Here is a 20,069-nt window from a genome sequence, read left to right as displayed (position 1 = left end):
ATAGGGAGGGTGGGAGGGAGGGAGGGAGACGCAAGAGGGAAGAGATATGGGAACATATATATATGTATAACTGATTCACTTTGTTATAAACCAGAAACTAACACACCATTGTAAAGCAATTATACCCCAATAAAGATATTAAAAAATAAAAATAAATAAATAAATAAGGTCTTGGTATATGGCCAAAAATAGTAAGAAGAAAAATTCAGGAGATTTAAGTGGTACAGAGAAACAATCAATAGGATTTGAGAACAACAGAGTGGAGAAAAGATTAAACAAACCCATTTAAAGAGGGTGAGTGTAAGAGTGATCAGAAGAATTGGCTAATGGAAAATGGAGAAGAGGGATTCAAAGGGGAGCCATGAACTGGAAAAGGCAGCCTGGGATCAGAGTCCAAAGCCCATGATAGAATCCTAAATTTTCTTCATGACATTTTTCTTCTTTCTGTAATCATTCCTAATCTGGAAAGTCTTCATCCCTTTTCCCTCATGCCAAATTCCTTTGTATCCTTCAGATTCAGTTCAAAAGTTAACTGGGTCCTTTCTTGACTGTGAGTTTCCAGAGTGCATTTCTCTTATTATAGGCACTCACCAGTGTTAAAAAAAAAAAAAATATATATATATTCTATACATGTAATTATGTTTATCTATATCTAAATATTTTTCACTTTCCTTTTCTACTCTAATGTTCTCTGCAAGCAGATTAGCATGCCCTATTAACCTACAGATCCTCCTAATGGCATCTGAATTATACACAAAATGTTTGTTTTGTTAACCTTCCTTAATAACTTACATATACCTAATTTGAACAATGTCAAATAATCTCAATTATTTTTATATTAATTTCATACACACACACACACACACACACACACACACACACACACACAGGATTCAAGCACTTGTATGAGAAGTTGCCTTCCAGGACCATTATACAAGCAATGGGAGGGTTTCAGAGCCAGTTCAAACAGGAAGTAATTACTGAATTAATCTACAGAGGTGCCAACAGGTAGGCATGAAGCCAAAAGTTGCAAGATAAGAAAGCAGCCTTGCTCATGCATCAAGCAGGAGATGCTATGCAAGTGGCATAGAAAAGAGTCAAAGATCAATAAAACAGGAATAAACATAAAAAGGTAAAAAGGGCTAACATGATAAGGTGGTAAAAAACAGAATTAAATTCAATAAATTTTAAAATGGGGTAAGGACACAATTCATTGAATATTAAATTCTGTCAGGGAATATGTATACATATAGTTTGGCATTTTCTCCTGGGCTAGAGTAACCATTTAAAGGGCTCCTTTGCAACTCACTGTATTTTGAGATTCCTATCTGACATTCACTTTCTCACCTGTATACAGATTCTCTCTGCTTGGTGAACATAATATATTCTGCTTTTCTCTTTTCTTCTACAAGTGTTACTTCTCAGTTTCCTTCATGGGTAACTTTTTCTATTTCCACTTTAAAAATTGCTTTCCCTACGGTTTGGGGTTTTTTTCCCCCACTCTACACACCCTCTCTAATTTTTTTTTTTTTTTTTGCGGTACGTGGGCCTCTCACTGTTGTGGTCTCTCCCATTGCGGAGCACAGGCTCCGGACGCGCAGGCTCAGCAGCCATGGCTCACGGGCCCAGCCGCCCCGCGGCATGTGGGATCTTCCTGGACCGGGGCACGAACTCATGTCCCCTGCATCGGCAGGTGGACTCTCAACCACTGCGCCATCAGGGGAGCCCGACCCTCTCTAATTTTATATGCACCCATCTTTACTATTTTTTTTAAGGCACTGATATTTGCCAAACAGAGCAAGTGAGAATAACACTCATTTTAAAATACATATATAGATAAGTATCAATAAATCACTCATTAAATTAGGAACCACATCTTCTGGAAGAGCCCATAATGTGCATTCGTGTAATAGCTCTTTTTCACTTAGCCAATCACAAAACCTATCTGCTGTCTAATCTTTACTATTTGTTGTAACAGAAAGAGGAGTTTTTTATTTTCTGTTCAACACCTTTCAATTTCCTTGTCCATCTAAGTCTTGCTTAAGTGATCCAAATTTCAATAACATTATTTGGGCAGAAGTGTGGGAGGCAGTGGTAAAAATGTTCCCTGTGAACATCAGTCACTGGTTCTAGGTTACTACACGAGCTGGGAAGAAGACAGCAAGATTCCAAAATTTTGGATTGTAGTTTATAAGGCAAAGTTAGAGACCCTGCCTTAGGTCTCTATGTAAAGACTGCAGTTTTACAACCAACAACTTTACTAGAGCCCTGAGCACTGGGCTCGGGTACCTAAATGGTACTCTGTTTCTCATGCTTTACTGTTCCACCGTAGTCTCCTAACTAGTCTCCCCACCTCATATCTTGCTGTCAATTCAGTCTCTACACTGTAGCCACAGTAATCTTTCTAAAATCCACATCTTACCATGTTGCAAACTTCTGTAAGATCCTCCAACTTATCTTCAATGATTTGTATATAAGTAAGGTCCTGAGTACTTAACATGGTCAACAAGGTGTTTCATGATCTGACCTTCATTCACCTCGGTACTCATCTCCCTACCCTGGTTTCTTGCCAGGTATGCTGAACTGCATGCAGTTTCTGGAGCACTACATGTTTTTATCTTATTTCGTTATCTTTGCATATGCTGGAGACATCCTTTCCATTCACAAATATTTATTAACTGCCTACTATGGACTAGGTAATGTTCTAGGGAATGCAGAGAATGTGATATGTAAGACAGAGTTCCGGTCTTTGAGGAGCTTATACCTTGGTTTTGTGTATGTGTATTGTGTGTGTGTGTGTGTGTGTGTGTATGAGGGAGGGATGGACTGACAATAAGTAAACAAACAACCATATGGATGTGTGAAGCAAGAGCTTCCTGGGCAAAGAAAACAGCAAACACGAAAGTGTGGTGACTTCTGAGGAACAGCAAAGAGGCTGTGTGGCTAGAGTGCAGCGAGCAAAAGAGAAAATAGTAAATAACATTGGAGGAATAGGTAGAGGCAAGTCATATAAGGCCTCACAGGTCATGTAAGGACTCTGGAATTTTATTCTAAGTATCATGGGAAGTCACAAGGCAATTACATGCTCACTCAAGTTGGCTACTGTGTAGAGAACAGACTGTTGGGGCACAAGTGGAAGCAGGGAGCAGGGAAGATTAGGAAGCTCCTGTAGTCAAGTAGGTGAGAAATGGGATAGAGGTATATGGTGACTGCATCCTTATCACATACTAACAGAACTGAAATTGCTGGAGGACTGTATGTGGGGTGCTGAGAGGGAATAAAAGAGTTAGGGATCACTCCTAGGTTTCCAGCCTGAAAATGATGAATGCTGGCACAAGCTACTGAGAAGGAGAAGACTAGGAAAAGGGCAAGTCTCAGGGGTTATTCTGTTTCAGATATGTTCGCTATGGCTGAAATGCCTTAAGAGACACTGAAGAAGATACTGAAACATTCAGTTTTATGTATTATTTTGGAGATATTTTTAGATTATTTTGGAAAAGGTTAAAGCTACATTCAGGTGTTTAGGAGTCATCAGTAGGTAAGTTTTATTTAAAGCTGAAGAACTGGGCTTCCCTGGTGGTGCAGTGGTTAAGAATCCGCCTGCCAATGCAGGGGACATGGGTTTGAGTCCTGGTCCAGGAAGATCAACTTAGTTGCTCTAAGGAGCAACTAAGCCCGTGTGCCACAACTACTGAGCCTGCACTCTGGAGCCCGTGACCCACAACTGCTGAGCCTGCACACCTGGAGCCCGTGCTCCGCAACAAGGGAAGCCACCACAATGAGAAGCCTGTGCACCGCAACACAGAACCCCCACTTGCCGCAACTAGAGAAAGCCTGCGTGAAGCAACAAAGACCCAACACAGCCAAAAAAAAAAAAAAAAAACTTAAGAACTGAAAAAGTCACTTAGGCACTGTAATACTAGAGGGCAAGAAAAGGAAGAAAAGCAGAAGAGTATGGTGGTCCAGAAGCCAAAGGAAGAAAGTACTCCAGTGAGGAGGCAATGATCAACTTTGTTAAACAATTTAAGAATTAAAAACTTAACCCTGATTGTGCCAAGATGAAGACTGTCTGGGATTTAATAACTGCTTTTCATGGAATAGTAAGGAAGAAAGCCCCACTGGAGTGCACAGAAGAAACAATGGGAGGTGAGAACATGGAGACATCAAGTATAGAAATGCTTTTGAAAAGTTCTGCTTAAAGGAGAATAAAGAAACAGGACATGGGGAGTTTTCATTTTTTAATGGAAATAATTATAGCTACAAGGGTCCATACCAATACTGTGAAACTCACCTCCACTCTACTTCAAGTGCCAATGCCTTAGTCCAGAACGGGACTAATAACTTAAAACAGTCATGTTTCCCAATGAAGGGGACATGAGTCCTGGATTATGGACATCCTAACTGTTCTTTATGGTCTGCTTAAAGTTTTCTGTAGGTCTAAGATGTCTCCTGAAGTGCAGTTCAACTTTTGCTCTCTCCCAGAATCAAGCCTGGGCCTGAGCTAACTCATGAACAAGGTTACGACTTAGGTCAGAAGTTTAGAGACCAGGTGATCTTGCCAATGACCACCACCCTGACTAGTTCCTGTCATTAGGTCTAGATTCTCCTCCCTTGGTGCTTATGAAACTCTGTGAGTCTCTCTTCAACCTTCTCTCCCTAGATGATTTCATCCACTCCCACACCTCCTATCTGAATGACTATCCTGACCCTCAAAACACTTTACAGAGGTATTTCCAGCTGCCTGCTAGACTCTCCATTTGAGTATTTTTCTTCAAATTCAGCTTGTCCAAATCCGAATCCAGTGCATTCCTTTCAAACTCTTTTTTGTGTTTCCGAGTTCTGAATTATATAACTTCTTCAGCTCCTTTGCCATGAATTCTTAGTTTCATCTCAGAATCTTCTCTCCCCTGCATTCCAAGTCTAGTCAGTCATCAAATTCCCTTGAATCTCTTCACTAAGATGTCTCTAACAACCATCATTAATACATCCAAGTTCAGGATCTCCTTACTCAATAGTGACTATTGCTATTGACCTTCAATTTGATCCTTTGACCCATTTCTCACCTTTCTAGTATTACTTCCCACTGAATTTAACCTTCTTACTGTATAGAACTCCTCTTATTATTTCAAAAAGCATTGACTGCTCCTTATTTAATTCATTCATCAAATACTTAAAAAGCACCTACAATATGTCAGCCTCTATCCTAGGCATGTGATCCACAAAACATTCCAGATCTGGTAATGAAAAGAAACAGTTAACTTCTTTAAGGAGCTCCCAGTTTGGCATTAGAGACAAAAAAGGAGAAGTGTGGTAATTTATACAACAAAAACACAAGACAGAAATGGATGAAAATGTGAGCTTACAACAACATCCAAACTACCCTCAGATAGTAGCAAGTGCAAGCTGGGAAGGCGTACAAGTGGTGACCAGAATTTGCGGGAAGGAATGTCTAAAATGGGATTTTAAAGGATTAGCCATAGATTAGATGGAGGGATAGTATGAGGGCTAAAGGCAGCATCAAAATCTTTGAACCCAAGCCAACTTTCCAGACCTATATCCTTCCCACCTTATCCTACAGGTGGTCAGATTCAAAATTATTCCTATAAAAATGTCACATACATTTGCAGTCTCATAAGGTTTTCTAGAGTCAGAGAATTGAGGGAGCTATATGCTGAGAATTACACACACCACCACCATGGGGGCAGAACTACACATCTGTAAATGTATTCCAGAATGCCTGTGTTGGTGAAAAAGAGAAATGCTGTTTTAGAAATTCTGTTGTTGGTAATTCTGATTTTTAAAGCTTTTTATTATGGAAAATGTTCAGCATGTACAAAAGTAGAATGAATTGTACAATGAATTGCCAAGCCAGCATCAACAATCACTAATGCTGTTTCATCTATTACCTTATTATGGGTTGAACTGCATCACCCAAAAAAGATATGTTGAAGTCCTAATTTCCAATAACAGAATATGACCTTATTTGGTAATAGTAACTTTGCAGATTCAATCAAGTTGAGATGAGGTGATTAAGGTAGGTCCTAATATGACTGGTGTCTTTATAAAAGGGAAATTTGGACACAGGCAAGCACAGAAAGACCATATCAAGATACCCCAAGGGAACACCAAGTGACAAGAGAAGCAGAGACTGGAGTGATGCAGCTGCAAGCCAAGGAACAAGGACCACTGGCCACATCCAGAAGGTAGGGAGAGGCAAGGAAGGATTCTACCTGGAGTTTCAGAGGGAGCATGGTCCCGCAAAACTGTGAGACAATAAATTTCTGTTGTTTAAAGCCACACAGTTTGTGGCACTTTGTTGGAGCAGGCTGAGAAAATTAATACAACTCCCTTACGTCTCTTTCATTAGCATATGCTAAAGTACGCTAATTCCATATTATATCATTTCATCAATAATATTTCAGAACACATTTCTCAAAGATAAGAACTCTATTTGTAAACATAACCACATATTTTTATTATACCCACCAAAATCAACATTATTTTTGAAGTTATTTTTGCCTGTAAGGTACTAATTACATGTTCTTCACCCAATTCCAATGTGGTGGTGGTAGGGGTGGTTTCCACATCAATAATAAGCAATTCTTGGATACCAACTGGGTGTCCTACAATTCAGCTCAACTCTGACATTATCTACCTGGAGATAGCATCATATCCCACAGGTTAAGGGTTCAGTCCTACAAGACTGCCCCCTGCCTCCCTCAGACATCAGTCACAAGCCCAGGTTATCATCTGTACTTCTCACCAACTGGCTACAAATCGAGGTTCCCACGACCCCCTTCTTAGGTTTGGTTAATTTGCTACAGTGGCTCATGGAACTCAGAGAAACATTTTGCTTACTAGATCACCAGTTAATTATAAGAGGATATAACTTGGGAACAGCTAGATGGAAGAGATGCACAGGGCAATGTATGGGGAAAGGGCATGGAATTTCTAAGCCCTCTCTAAGTACACCACTCTCCCCAGATCTCCACATATTCACCAACCCAGAAGCTTTCTGAATCTGTCCTTTTGGGTTTTTATGGAGGCTTCATTATACAGGCATGATTGATTAAATCATTGGCCACTGGCAACTACTTCAACCTCCAGTCCCCCTCCCCTCCCTGGAGGTCAAGGGGCGGTACTAAGTTTCAACCCTCTAATCACATGATTGGTCCTGGCAACCAGGCCCCATCCTAAGGTAGGGTCCAAAAGAAACCTCATTAACATAACAAAGACACCTTTGTGGCTCTCATCACCTAGGAATTCCCAGGGTTTTAGGAGTTCTGTACCAAATATATATTTCTTATTATAAATCATAATATTTATATAAATCACTAAGGATCTTTATTCAAGCTGCTGTGATTTAAAAGCATTTGAGATAATTTTTCTCTATGTGATTAAGCCAGCAACCTGAAACAAAATTAGGGTCATTTGTTTCATTTTGCTTTCAATATTTATGGAACACTTTTTCATTTTTGTTTAATCTTGTTTTATAATTTATAAAACATTTTTATGGTTCCAAAATCAACATTATAAAAACAATGTACCTTAAAAAATTCTGCATTCTATCCTTGTTCTCTCAATCCTTTTTCTTTTTCTTCCTTCACCTTATAGGTAACCATTTTTATAGATCTGCTTTTACCCTTTTTTTTTTTTGGCTTCTCTATTTTATTTTTAATATAAGCAAATATACACTTTTTATTTTTTGGTATTTCCTCCTTTCTTTGATAAAAGTCCTACTCTCACTGTTCTGTTCTGCACTTTCCCCTACTTAGTAATATTATCACCCCACAGTGGAATTTACAGAGTTCTTCCTCATTCCTTTTTACAGTGAGAATTCCACTGTGAGAATGTCCCTCAGCTTATTCAACCAGATTCCTTTGATGGACAGTTGGATTAACTCTAACTGTAATACACCAGGACACCATATGGGTACACGATAAAGGTACAGGTTTAAACCAATATCCATATTGCTAATTAGGAATCATAGCATTTATAAAATTCTAGCCCAAACTGGACCCACTGGGCTAACATTATCCAAAGCCACATACAACCAAAATCACCTCTTCTGCCAGCCAAGAAGAGAGCCAGCTGAAGGCTGTAGAACTACTCCTTAGAATGAAGAAGCTCTTTATGTACTGACATGGAAAGAGTTTCAATATATATCAAGTGAAAGGGGCAGAATAATGTGTGCTGTATAATATAATTTGAGTGGACAGAGGAAAAAAAAGAAATATTTGTTTATATTTGCATAGAAGAGCTCTCCAGCTACTGCCTCCTTGTCACATCTTACCTTGTCGTATCCCACACATATTCATCTCCTCCTGCTCACTCACCCCTCATGGGCTCCATTCTGGCTTCTGTCCTTACCACTACTCTCTCTAAGGCAACCATGACCTTCATGTGACAAAGGCAAGATGCTCTCTTCAGTCCCCACCTAACTTACTTCTCAGCAGCATCTGATAGTGAGCCCTCTTTTTCTTTCAGATGCTCACTACCTAAGCTACAGTGACCCTGAACCTGCCTCCAAATTCTTCTCTTGTTCCACCAGCTTCAATCTCCTTTGCAGCTTTTCAATCTTCTTTGTGCGCTCATTTTCCTCTACCTGATCTTTAATCCTTGGAGTTCCATAGGGTTGAGTCCTAGGCCCCTGATTCTTTTCACTCTGTACCCTTTCCACAGGCCAGCTTCATCTATAAACATACTCTAGGCAAGACTTCTCTCACTCTCCATACCTAATTATACAACACCCTGCTCAAAACAGCAACTTACATGTTTCAAAGACAGCTCAACTGAATTTATGATTATTTCCTCCCCCAACCTGTATAACCTTTTTGTCTCTGTAATTGGCACCAGTTCTGAATCGAAACTTTAAAAGGCATCCTTCACACCTCTCCCTCCGCTAATCAATTACCAAGACTTGTTTATTCTGCCATCTAAATATGTCTCAAGTTCATCTACTTTTACCTACCTCTACTGATACCATCCTTTATGAGACTTGACTTCAATGACACTAGACTCCTGAGTTTCCTTCTACAGTACACCTTACCCTTGTCTTCCTTATGGGTTCATTTCTCTCTGCCTAGCCATGAAATGCCAGAGTTCCTCAAGATTGAGTCCTAGGCTCTTTCTTACTCTTGCTGTACTCTGAATCCACTCCACAGGCTAACTCAAACTCAACCACTGTTTCAATTATCTTTAGTGACAGGGTCTCCCAAATTTACATTTAATGCCCAGGGTATATTATAAGGGGTGGAGCTCCAAATCAAACAGGCTATTTGACATCTCCACTTGAATAACTGGGTTAACCAAAGACAACTTAATTTAATTCATCCAAAACCATAATTATACCATCCCCCAAATCTGATCTCCTAGCACCACTATCTCAGTGAATGATATCACTGTCCATCCCAGAACAAGCCACAAACCAAGCACGCATCCTTGACAACTCCATCTCCTCTATCTTCCATATCTAAACCATCTCCAAGTCCTGTTGCTTTTATCTGCCAAATATCTCTGCAACTGGTTCCCTTTTTTCTGTCCCCATCACGACTACCTAACCAAGTCATTCGTACATTCACTAACTGGAAGCTGACTCTGACCAGGCACTATTTTAGGTACTGGGGACATGGGAACAAATGAAACAGACAACCCAGCATGAGGGAATTTACAATCCAGAGAAGAGCTGATAATAAATATGTACTATTTTGCAGTAATAGGTACTCTGAGAGAAAATGAAGCATGGTGAGGGGATAAAGAATGTGGAGGAAAAAGGACCCGTGTCCTGTGGAGGACAAAGGACAAAGGATGAGCTGTGTCTAATTGACAAAGTGCCATCTGAGCCGAAACCTGCATAGTGTGAGGAAGTGAGTCAAGTGGGCTCCAGGCTGTCAGGAAGAAGAATGGTCCAGGAGAGGAAAAAGTAAGTGCAGAGGCCCTGAGGTGGGAGCCTGCTTGGCCTTCCTGATGAACTACAAGGAGGCCAGGGTGATTAGAGTTCTCCTATGAAGGGCAGAGAGGAAGGAGGTGAAGGCGAAGAGGTAGCTGGGGCCAGACCACAAAGGCCTCTGAGGGCCACGCTGGGGGCTTTGGATTGTGTTCTATGTGATAGAAGCCACTAGAGGTTTTGAGCATGGGAGTGAGATGACCTGATCTATCTTTTAAATAGACCATTCTGGCAGCTACAAGGACAGTAGATGTTGGTGGCAGGAGAGGAGCGCAGGGGATGAGAACAAGACTAAATCAAACATAGTAAACAGGGCTACAGAGCATTTGGGCTCAACTTTCACCTTGTAAGAAATTCACTCTTTAAAATGACTGCATGTTATTTCATTAGGCTGCCGCTATAACCCCTACAGCACCTTTCTGCAAATTAGAAAAAGACCCCTACTCTCTGTGCAGATGCAGCCGCAGCAAATCTCGGTGAGTGAAAGGCAGCCCACAAGCAACCCCTCAGCTGACCACCCTTCCAGGTTCAGTCTGCCCTGAATTCTTGTATAAATATAAAAAGGAAGAGAAAAAGACAAAGAAAGAAAAACACCTTTACATTGGAGGTAACTGTTAACCTAGATCATCCCTGGATTTTTAAATTTTTGAATATTTTCATGTTAGGTGTAAACCAAACTCATGAGACGTTCAAGTTGACTTAATCACATTATTCTTATTATATATATATATATATATATATATATATATCTTATATACATAATATGCCAGAATAGTGATTAGACTTTGGACTCATGTCTTCAGTAAGAGACTCAGATGAGACTGAGGGAAGTGACTGTTCAAAGGGTCGGTTTTTGGTTCTGGTCTAGAGTTAATGATCAAGGTACTTCCAAGAACATCCAGGTCCTTCACCTGAGCTCACAGGGAAGTGAGCTCCCCTTGGAAGGGAAACTGTTCCAAGGGCACTTTAGTCCAGGTAGATAGGAGATTCGCCAGGGGTGCAGGAGAGACACAACCACAGGCCAGCACTCCCAGGACGCTCCATCTGACTGTCACCTTTGACCAAAGAGAGGAGGTGCATCCCATCAAGAGAAACGCACACACTGGTTGGCTCTGATGTCCTTACTTCCTCCAGATACCCACTCAGAGTTTTCCTTCAGGGACAGCTTCCCAAACCTGAGAAGGACTTGACGTCACCACTAGGTGCCTTCAGGGTCTCTCTGGGCAGCTTTCGACTCCAGTCATACTTTCTATTCAGTTTAATCCAACTAACACTTCACTCAGGAAGGGGGATTCGTCATGGATCAGAGGCTCCCAAGGCTCTGATTGAAATGGAAAATGGAAAGGGAACAATTCTTCCGTCTCTTCCTTTGATCTTCCACGCCATACTCAGTCCACACCTGACGCCCCTCCTAAACTCTCCACTGGTTCCCTGCTGCCTGTGTTCTCTGTTTACTTTGTGGTGGTCTCTAGCAGTTCCCACAAAATCAGAATATTTCTCCCAAGGGACAGTTAAAAGATATAAGGAGAGATAAGTGTGGTTCCCACCTCAAAAGATCTCACCTTATACAGGGAAGAATGAGCTCTACTAAAGGTGTGGGCGCTTTAGGGATCGAGACAGCCTGTCCCACAGCCCTTCTGCTGGGCCCCCATTGTGAGGGGTCATCACTGACTTGTCTGGACCCGACAGCAACCTCAGACAAGTCCTAACACATCTATGCCAGGTGGCTCCACATTGGTTGCAGGCTGATCCTTGCAGAACATAAACCTAGGCCCATGGCTAGGGTACTTCAACTCCTCAGAGGCTGTGCCTGGCTCTCAGGTCCCGGGCCCCTCTCCCCGCTCCCGTCTCCACACGCCGACTTCCTTTGTCTGGACTCTCGGACATGCTCTTCCTGTGCCTGAACGCTTCTCACAACGTGGGATCCGGCCCTTCCTCGGGAAGCCTTGCCCACAGCACACCTCCTGTTCCACGTTCTCACAGCACCTGCAGCTCTTCCCCCGAGGTCCTCACCAGAGTCTGTCATTCCACAGTCCTGTGTGCGCTTAGCCTCCCCCTCCACTGAGCTCCGCCAGGGCAGGACCTGCGTCCTTCTGTCCAAGGTTGCACTGCTGTTTATCACGGGACAGGAAAGCAGTGGGCGAGGGTTAGAACCTGGCTCCCCCAGAGCCTTGGCCTCCACAATTCAACAGCTCTCAGTCCTCAACTTCCATGACAGCCGAATCTGCCAGTTTTCTCCTCTGGTGACTTCCTCTCAGGCTCAGCCACAGATTCTTCCTTCTTAACCCACGTCATAAACACTGAGGTTTCCTGGGACTCTGTCCTCTCCTCTGTTCCCTCATCTTCTCAGCTCAAGGCTTCAAATGCCACCTTTGCACTGATGGCTCCCTGACCTCCCTGTTGAGTTCCAACCCTGTATACCTTCTACAGCTGTCCACTGGTGACCTCTACCCATATTTCACTAACATTTCAAATGAAATCCATCCCACCCCGAACCTGTCCTATACTCTTAATGAAGGGACCTCTCCTCTTTCCTGAACTCACTGCACATGCCTTCCTCCAGGTAATGTCTTGCCTACATTATGCAATAATCTCCAGAAGGTTCCCACCTCTAGTTTTTCCTCACTTCAAATCTAAGACCAACAGTGTTTCCAAAGTGACCATTCTTATTTAATTGAAATTGCGTAATAAGGACTTCAAGAATATATTCCCCGTGAAAATTTTAATAACATTGCATGTAACTAAAGTCCCCTTTCATCAATGCCCATTCTCAATCCCAAACCAAATGTAACTAGCTACCAGCTCAGGTGTCCCCTGACCTTTCTCTCGGCACTTACACGCATATTATGCATATAGACAAACACCCACATAATTTTCTTTACACATAAATGGCAACATGTCATAATCATGCACTGTAACTAGCTTTAGTCCTTCACGTGCCCTGGAGCTCCGCCCACACCAGTGCTGCTGCTTTCTGACTGTGGTGCTGTTGTGCCAGTGTAGGGACCCACCTCAGCTTCTTTAGTCTCTACTGAAGGATGTTTAAAGTATCTCAGACTCAGACTATTTTTTCTAAAATATCAACAACCATACAACTCTTCTGCTTGAAACTCTTGAATTATTTCCAGTCATCCATGGACAGTTCCCATCCCTAAGAACTGTACCAAAGCACTTCATAGTGTGGCCCCCACCTGGCTTTCTAATCTCATTTCCTTCCTTATCTCTCTCTTTTCCCATATACCCTGAGCTTCAGTCTGAATGAATTATCTGCAGTTCCTTAAATGCACTAAGTTTGCTGAATGAATGCATGACAATGTAGCCCTCCTCTGAAACAACAGGAAATAACAAGAAAAAAAATCCTGAGAGATTCACCTGTGCAGTAATTATCAGAGAAGAAGAGGAAGCTTGTGACTCAGGGCCTTAGCGTCCCTTCTCCACAACTTCTTGAGGACTGAAAACCTGCAGAAATTTCCCTGACCAACATCTCCGAGCTGCACATGCACTCATTTACCAGACTGCTGCCTGCAGAGATTCCCCACCCACTTACCTAGAGAGGAGCCTCCAGGGCTTTCTTTCTCTACCTTCCAGGGATCTTCTCCTTGCTGCAACAGGGAGATCACCTCGGGTTTGGAAAATGGGAGTCCTGCTCATAGACCAAAAAGAAGAAAAAGAAAAAAAAGACTTGATTTTGCCTTGACACAAAGAGGTATCTGAGATCTGAGCGGAAAACTCAAAGGATGATACAGAGAACTTCTGTAGGATGCTCAAGTTGTGCCCCCACAATGTGAGGGGTGTGTTAGGGTAAAAGCAAGGGGCAATGCAAAATTTAGTTGTATGTTAGTGAAGTATGATAAACATGCAGACTTGATTAACAGGGTGCTAATAGCTTTCTATACAAGAGGGAATATGTATACACTGTTAAATGTACAGATTAAATTAATATTTGTAACAGGGATCTGTGGAAAGGATTATGTACCAAGTAGCTTGTTTAAAATGAGAAAACACTATCTGACTCCCTTTGAAAGATGGCAGCAATCAGCAAACTATGGGTCATAGGCCAAATCTAGGCCACTGTCTGTTTATGCATGGCCCTTGAGCAAAGAATGGTTGAAAAAAAAGAAAAGGAATATGTTACAGAGACTATAGGTGGCCCACAAAGCTGAAAATATTTACTCCCTGGCCCTTTACAAAAAAAGTTTGCTGACCCCTGTAAAAGAGAATTGAAAAAAGCCAGTGCTGGGTTGAGGGATACTCTCTGTTAAGAGATGAGCAAACACATCATAGTTCAATCATAGTGGGAAAATGTTGCCTGCAGTCACTGCAGTCACATTTCTAATGTGCAGCTCTGTAGATTGTCCCATCCATGGGGCAATTCCATACCTACAAGGGAGAAAAAGGTTTTCAGGTTTATTTATGGAGATCCAGTTTGTACACTGCTAAGGCAAAACTCAGCTAAAGTTTTTTTTTTTTTTTTTTTTTTCAGCTAAAGTTTTTAATGACCCAGGGCTTTTATCCAGGAAATCAGATGCTGAGGTATCCCAATTTCTGAATTCTGTATCTACAGGGGAAATTTCCTTACCCAATGAGACAAGGTTACTATAGTTCTCCAGCATCACATCTTGGTACAAGTTTCTCTGTGAAGGAGCCAGCTTTCTCCACTCATCCCGCGTAAAGAGCACAGCCACATCTTCGAACGTCACTGACAGCTGTAGAGACAAACATCCCAGCTCACCCAGGACCATCCATCACACAGGGTGAAAAAGGCAGCAGTGGGGAGTAGACGGGCTACCATGAAATGCTTCTATATTATTCTAGGTTCTGAAGGTTCCAGGTCATTTGTTTAATGAACAATTGACCAATGACAAATATATATTGAGTAGCATGAAGTATGAACCAGGCCCTGAGTTAACTGCTACAAGAGACGTGTGGAGGTATTAAGGCCATTAGTGGGAGTGTTAATTAGAATAATCTTCCTGTTGGCAACTTGATAACATATATTACAAGCTTTAAAATGTGCATACTCTTTAACTCTCCAATTACTATATTTGTTTGATAATGAACAGTGAACAAAAATGCCCATGCAAGGACATTTATCATGGTGTTAGTAACAGCAAAGAAATGGAAACAACCTCAATAATCACCGAGCGAGACTAGTGTAAATAACTTAAGGCACTCTGTGCTCCCTAAAGCTTGAGGGCAGTAATAATGGAAATTAAAATAGCTATAATTCATTGAATGCTTTTTTCAGGCTAAGTACTAATCTTAGAGCTTTATATTAAACTTTAGTGTATATCTTTATTTTATCTTCACCACAACCCTATGAAGAAGGTACTATTATTGTGTCCATTTTACACAAAAGAAAACAAAGAGAAATTTATCCAAGTCACACAACTGGTATGAAGGAAAAACTCACTCCTCCTGCATGTCTCCTCTACTCTTAATACAACACTACTTCACTTCTGACACCAGATGTGGGGGGTTTTCCACACACCAAGCAATTGTGGGACACCAGCTGGGTGTCCTACAGTTAAACTCAATTCTGACATCTGAAGATAGTGTCAGATTCCCACAAGACTGGCCCTCTTTCAATGTCAATCACAAGTCCAGGTTGTTACCTGTGCTGCTGACTGACTGGCTATAAATTGGAGGTTTCTACAACCCTCTCCTCAGGTTTGATTAATTTGCCAGAGTGGCTCACAGAACTCAGGAAAACATTTACTTACTAGATTACTGGTTTATTATAAAAGAAGATATAGGAACTGGCAGATGAAAGAGAGGCACAGGGAAGGGGTGCACAGCTTCCATGCTCTCTCGGGATTCACCATTCTCTCCGACTCTCTACCTGTTCACCAACCTGGAAGAACTCTGAACACTTCTGGGTTTTTATGGAGGTTCATTACATAGGCATGATTGATTAAATCACTGACCATTGGCGACTGATTCAACTTTCATCTCCTAGGGTGGCGACAGATGGATAAGAGGGGTTATCGGGGGGCAGGACTGAAAATTCCAACACTTTAATCAAGGTTGGTTCCCCTGGCAATTAGCCTGCATCCTTAGGTGGGGTACAAAAGTCACCTCATTAACATAAACTCTGGTGTGGATACAAAACACACCCATTTTGCCTTCATTGCTCTGAAGTAATTTCAGGGATAAAAATCATATATTACTAACCACTTAGGAAATCACAAGGGTTTTGGAAGTTATGTGCCAGGAACACGGACAAAGACCAAATATATATTTAATATTATAAATCACAATATCACAGCTGGTCAGTGGTAGAGGTAGAACTGCAATCCAAGGAACTGCCTCTCAACACCTACCTCATAGGATTAAGAAATAAATGATAATCCATACAATGGAGATAAAGAGTAGTGATGGTAGCACAACACTGTGAACGTACTTAATGCCAATATACTCAAAAATGGTTAAAGTGGTAAATTTAATCTTATGTATATTTTATCAAAATAAAAAGTTAAAATGATAAAATAAAAAAATACATACATACATATGTACACATGTACATAAATAAATAACAAATAAATAAAGGTGCACAGAAAATTATTCTGAGGGCTGCATACCAAAGGTATGACCATGATTATCTCAAGATGTTGGGGTAAGAGTGATTTTACTTTTTTATTCTCTGAAATTTTTAACATTAACATGCAGTGCATGTATAAGATAATTTATTGGCACACGGCGGGGAATACAAGAAATGATCTTTCCCCTCAAAAGAATTTACAATCTAACTGGCAGACAAGAAAAACGCATGAAACAATTGGAACAAGAAAAGTGTCGCTGGACAGGACCATATACGATTTCCTAGTTCAATCCTCATTTTAGAGATAAAAAACACAATGTCCAGGGCAGTTAAGATACCAGGTCATATACTTTTTCAATGGCAGAGACAAGACGATAACTGAAGTTTTCTTTTAACCCAGCACTTGGTGGGTATATTCTCTCTCCGGTCTTAAATGTCCTGTCACTGAGTTTTACACACAAGTCCACATAGTACTGATGTATCGGCAGCAGGTGAGGTTAGGGAGAAATGTCACATAGGACTCACAAGCAGGGATGGAGAAGATTCTGGGTAAGAGAGCAGCCTAGCTCTGTTGGAATGGAATGGGAAAGGCTTAGAAAAAAGTAGCCCAAATATGCAGAGGCAGGTCCTAGCCACAGTCTCAGAAGATCAACCACTACCACATTTCATGGGTCCAAAAGATACACAACATCACATTGCAGAGAACTCTGGTAATTTGGGGGCCAGGCCTGCCCCGTGTTCCGAAAGATATACCAGAGGAAAGGCTGGATGATAACTAACATGAATTTAGAGGCCAGACATACCTGGGTTTGATTTCAGGTTACCTGACTTCATTGAGCCTCAGTTTCAAGTGTAAAATGGGGGTAATAACTTCTGCTTCGCTATGAGACTGAGAACAAAGGTGAAGCCCTCAGGATATTCCCCAGCAACGTTAACTACTATTGTTAGATGAGGATGAGTAAAGGAAGGACACTGTACAGTCATTTCTATCTACCAACAGTAGATAAATAGACATCGTGAACTAGAATAATATCATTTAGCTACCACAACCACCACATATTGAACATCTACTATGTGCCTGGCCCTGATATGAACACTTTCCATGTACTAACTCCCAGGATCTTCTCATCTACCCTTTGAGGTAGGCCCGGTTGTTGTATTCATTTTACAGGTGAAGAAACTGAGGCACAGAGAGGTAAGAAACTGAAGCACAGAGAGGTGGACTTATTTGCCCAAGACCCATTAACAGCAACAGAGGAGATGGGCACAAACCTGGCCATCTGGCTCAAAAGCCCCACTGAGTAATCACTGTATACACTGCCTCTCCACTACCAATATCCCATGAAACTCTCACTGCTGCTTCCTGAGGAGTCTTCTCTCTGCTCTTGGGAGTCAAGAGACCTCTCCATCTATGTCCCCACCAACATGGCTATCCTTTGTTCACACAGTGGCTCACCTGGATGGGGTCCCACCCTCATTCTCACAACATAAAGATGAAAATGGCAGGTCAATATCAGTTTTCAAGAGAGTGACAGAAGCAAGGCACATGATCCAGAAAGTTAAGATGGAGAAAAAACTAAAAACTATGGACTGGGAAAAGCCTGGCAAAGGTATCATGAGGATTTCTCAGGGGCGGAAAGAAAAAGAAAAGCATTCTGGCCAAGGGTACGGAGGGGGACATGACTGAGCAAAGGAGGCAGGCCAGAAAGGAACTCTGCCAAGTGCACACGTTTGTTTGTTCTGACCCTAAGTGGTATAAGACGTGTGGCATCTTACCTATCAATTCAGTAATCATACAGTGAATTGAGATTAATGAATAAAAGAGTGTCTATTAGAAAAAAAAAGAGAAACACAGGCCATGGATTGGGGGGTTGGAGGCAAGCATTCCCTACGCAATCTACCATCCACCAGGGTGGACCAACTCTTCCAAGGGAGAAGGACATTGGCTCCAAATTCTGGCGAAGACTGTACTGGGGAGAAAACGTCAGTTTAAGGGTAAAAAAACAAAAAAAACCATCTGTCTCTAAGACCTGAGATGGCAATGAACTCACCTGAGACCTTGCTTCCCTCTGTTCAGTAGCCATGTCCTCTTTCTGGGCAGTTTCCTTTTAGGATGGGAGAAGTCTCCAGAAGCCAGATCTGAGAGAAGAAAAAGGAAGCCAGGAGGAAGCCCCTTCTGCTTTCCACCCCTCAGAATCAGCAGCTCTAAAATCTTTATATCACTTGAAAATGATGCCAAGTGCCCTCAGAGAAGGAAGTCAGAAGGAACGAGGGGTAGACAGGACCAGAGAGAAGGGCTGGGTCATCCTGGTCCAGGACCAGCTCTTTCCCTGGCTCAGAGGAAAAGGTCCTAGGACTCCATCAGCAGTAGCAGCAACTCCCTGAGCCTCACCGCGTGCCAGGCACTACCTATCAATACATCATCGAGTCCCACAGCACAGTTGGCACTGTCAGCACCCCATTTTATAGATCAGGAAACTGAGGGCAGAGTGGGAGCAACTTGCCCCAGTCCACACAGCCAGGGAGGGTGGCACCAGGATTCCAAGCACCACGGGCTCCAGAGCACCTGCTCTAACCTCCCTGCGTGCATGTGACAACTTTTCTCCAACTCAAGCCTTCCCACCCAATTCCTCCCCCTCCTGTCAAGTAAACAATTTCCAGATTTCTAGAGAAAGCTGCTTCGGAAAGGGAAAACATCAGCTCTCCTATGGCGGGGAGGGGGCTGCTGTCTTGAGGAAGGGGCACAGAAAACCAAAGACCTGGGTCCAGTCCTGGCTCTGCCACTGGGGGAAGCCGGCGACTCACTTCTCGCTCAAAACAAGCCTGTCATTCGGGAGTGCAGGAGTGATGATAAAGGGAGGAAATAATTTTCTCACGTTCACTGCCGGCCCGAAACAAATTCAAATGCCCGCAGGCGCTGGGCAGGTAGCGCGCTGGGAACTGGTCGGGAAGAAGCAGAAGGGTGGCTGGGTCCAGCCAATGCGGACGAAGTGCCCGACCTGTCTCGTTCAGGGGCACGTCAGTGGGACGGCTGGGGGCGGCAGGCGGACAGAGCCAGGGGTGCCCGGCTCTCGGCCCGCCGGCGCCCACAAAGGCCCGGCTCGCGTCTCTTGGGCCTGTGCCCCATGCCCCGGCGACGCATCCTCCCGAAGCCCGGTCCTCCCTCCCACATCCTGCCTACCCACCGCCGCTCACCTCGCCCAGGCCTCGGGGGTTCCGCGGGCCGCAGGCTGGAGGCTCCGGAACTGCCACGGCCGGACAGCACCTTCCGCTGGGTACTTCCCCCAGGGCCGCCTGGGCGAACCTCTAACGGGTAATCAGCTCACGCCAGCGGCAAACGCCCGTCGCTCCACGTACGTCCGGGAGGGGCGGGGCAAGGACAGTCGCGAGCCCCTCTGGGAAATGTAGTCCAAGCGAGAACAAAAGATCCTGGGAAATGTAGTTCTTCGAGTCTTGTCTGCGAGGAGAGCCCCGGCTGAGCCTATCACTTGTGCAGACTCCATTCTAGGTTCGTGGCTGAGTTTCCTGGGCTGCTGGTGTTAGACCCAAACGGTCTACGAGGGATTCCAACTCGCCCAAGAA

At 42.9% G+C, this 20,069-nt stretch overlaps 1 protein-coding gene across 1 annotated transcript in view; it reads right to left on the bottom strand.

Moving 5' to 3' along the window:
• LOC112400077 (zinc finger protein 354A) overlaps nucleotides 1-19,842 on the bottom strand; it is a 25,098-nt gene extending 5,256 nt beyond the window's left edge. Inside the window, exons 1-4 of the mRNA XM_024745622.1 lie at nucleotides 19,683-19,842; nucleotides 18,539-18,626; nucleotides 14,526-14,652; nucleotides 13,494-13,589 (exon numbers count right to left, since the gene is read on the bottom strand). Of these exons, the coding sequence (XP_024601390.1) occupies nucleotides 13,494-13,589; nucleotides 14,526-14,652; nucleotides 18,539-18,571 (256 nt within the window). The 5' untranslated portion in view covers nucleotides 18,572-18,626; nucleotides 19,683-19,842. The remainder of the gene's footprint in view (nucleotides 1-13,493; nucleotides 13,590-14,525; nucleotides 14,653-18,538; nucleotides 18,627-19,682) is intronic.
• Nucleotides 19,843-20,069: the final 227 nt, after the last annotated feature.

Source organism: Neophocaena asiaeorientalis, unplaced genomic scaffold (assembly GCF_003031525.2).
Source record: "Neophocaena asiaeorientalis asiaeorientalis breed wild unplaced genomic scaffold, Neophocaena_asiaeorientalis_V1.1 scaffold292, whole genome shotgun sequence".
In the NCBI taxonomy this organism is placed as follows: domain Eukaryota; kingdom Metazoa; phylum Chordata; class Mammalia; order Artiodactyla; family Phocoenidae; genus Neophocaena; species Neophocaena asiaeorientalis.
Note: the sequence above shows the minus strand (reverse complement) of the source record. Positions and strands in the feature narration are given on the sequence as shown.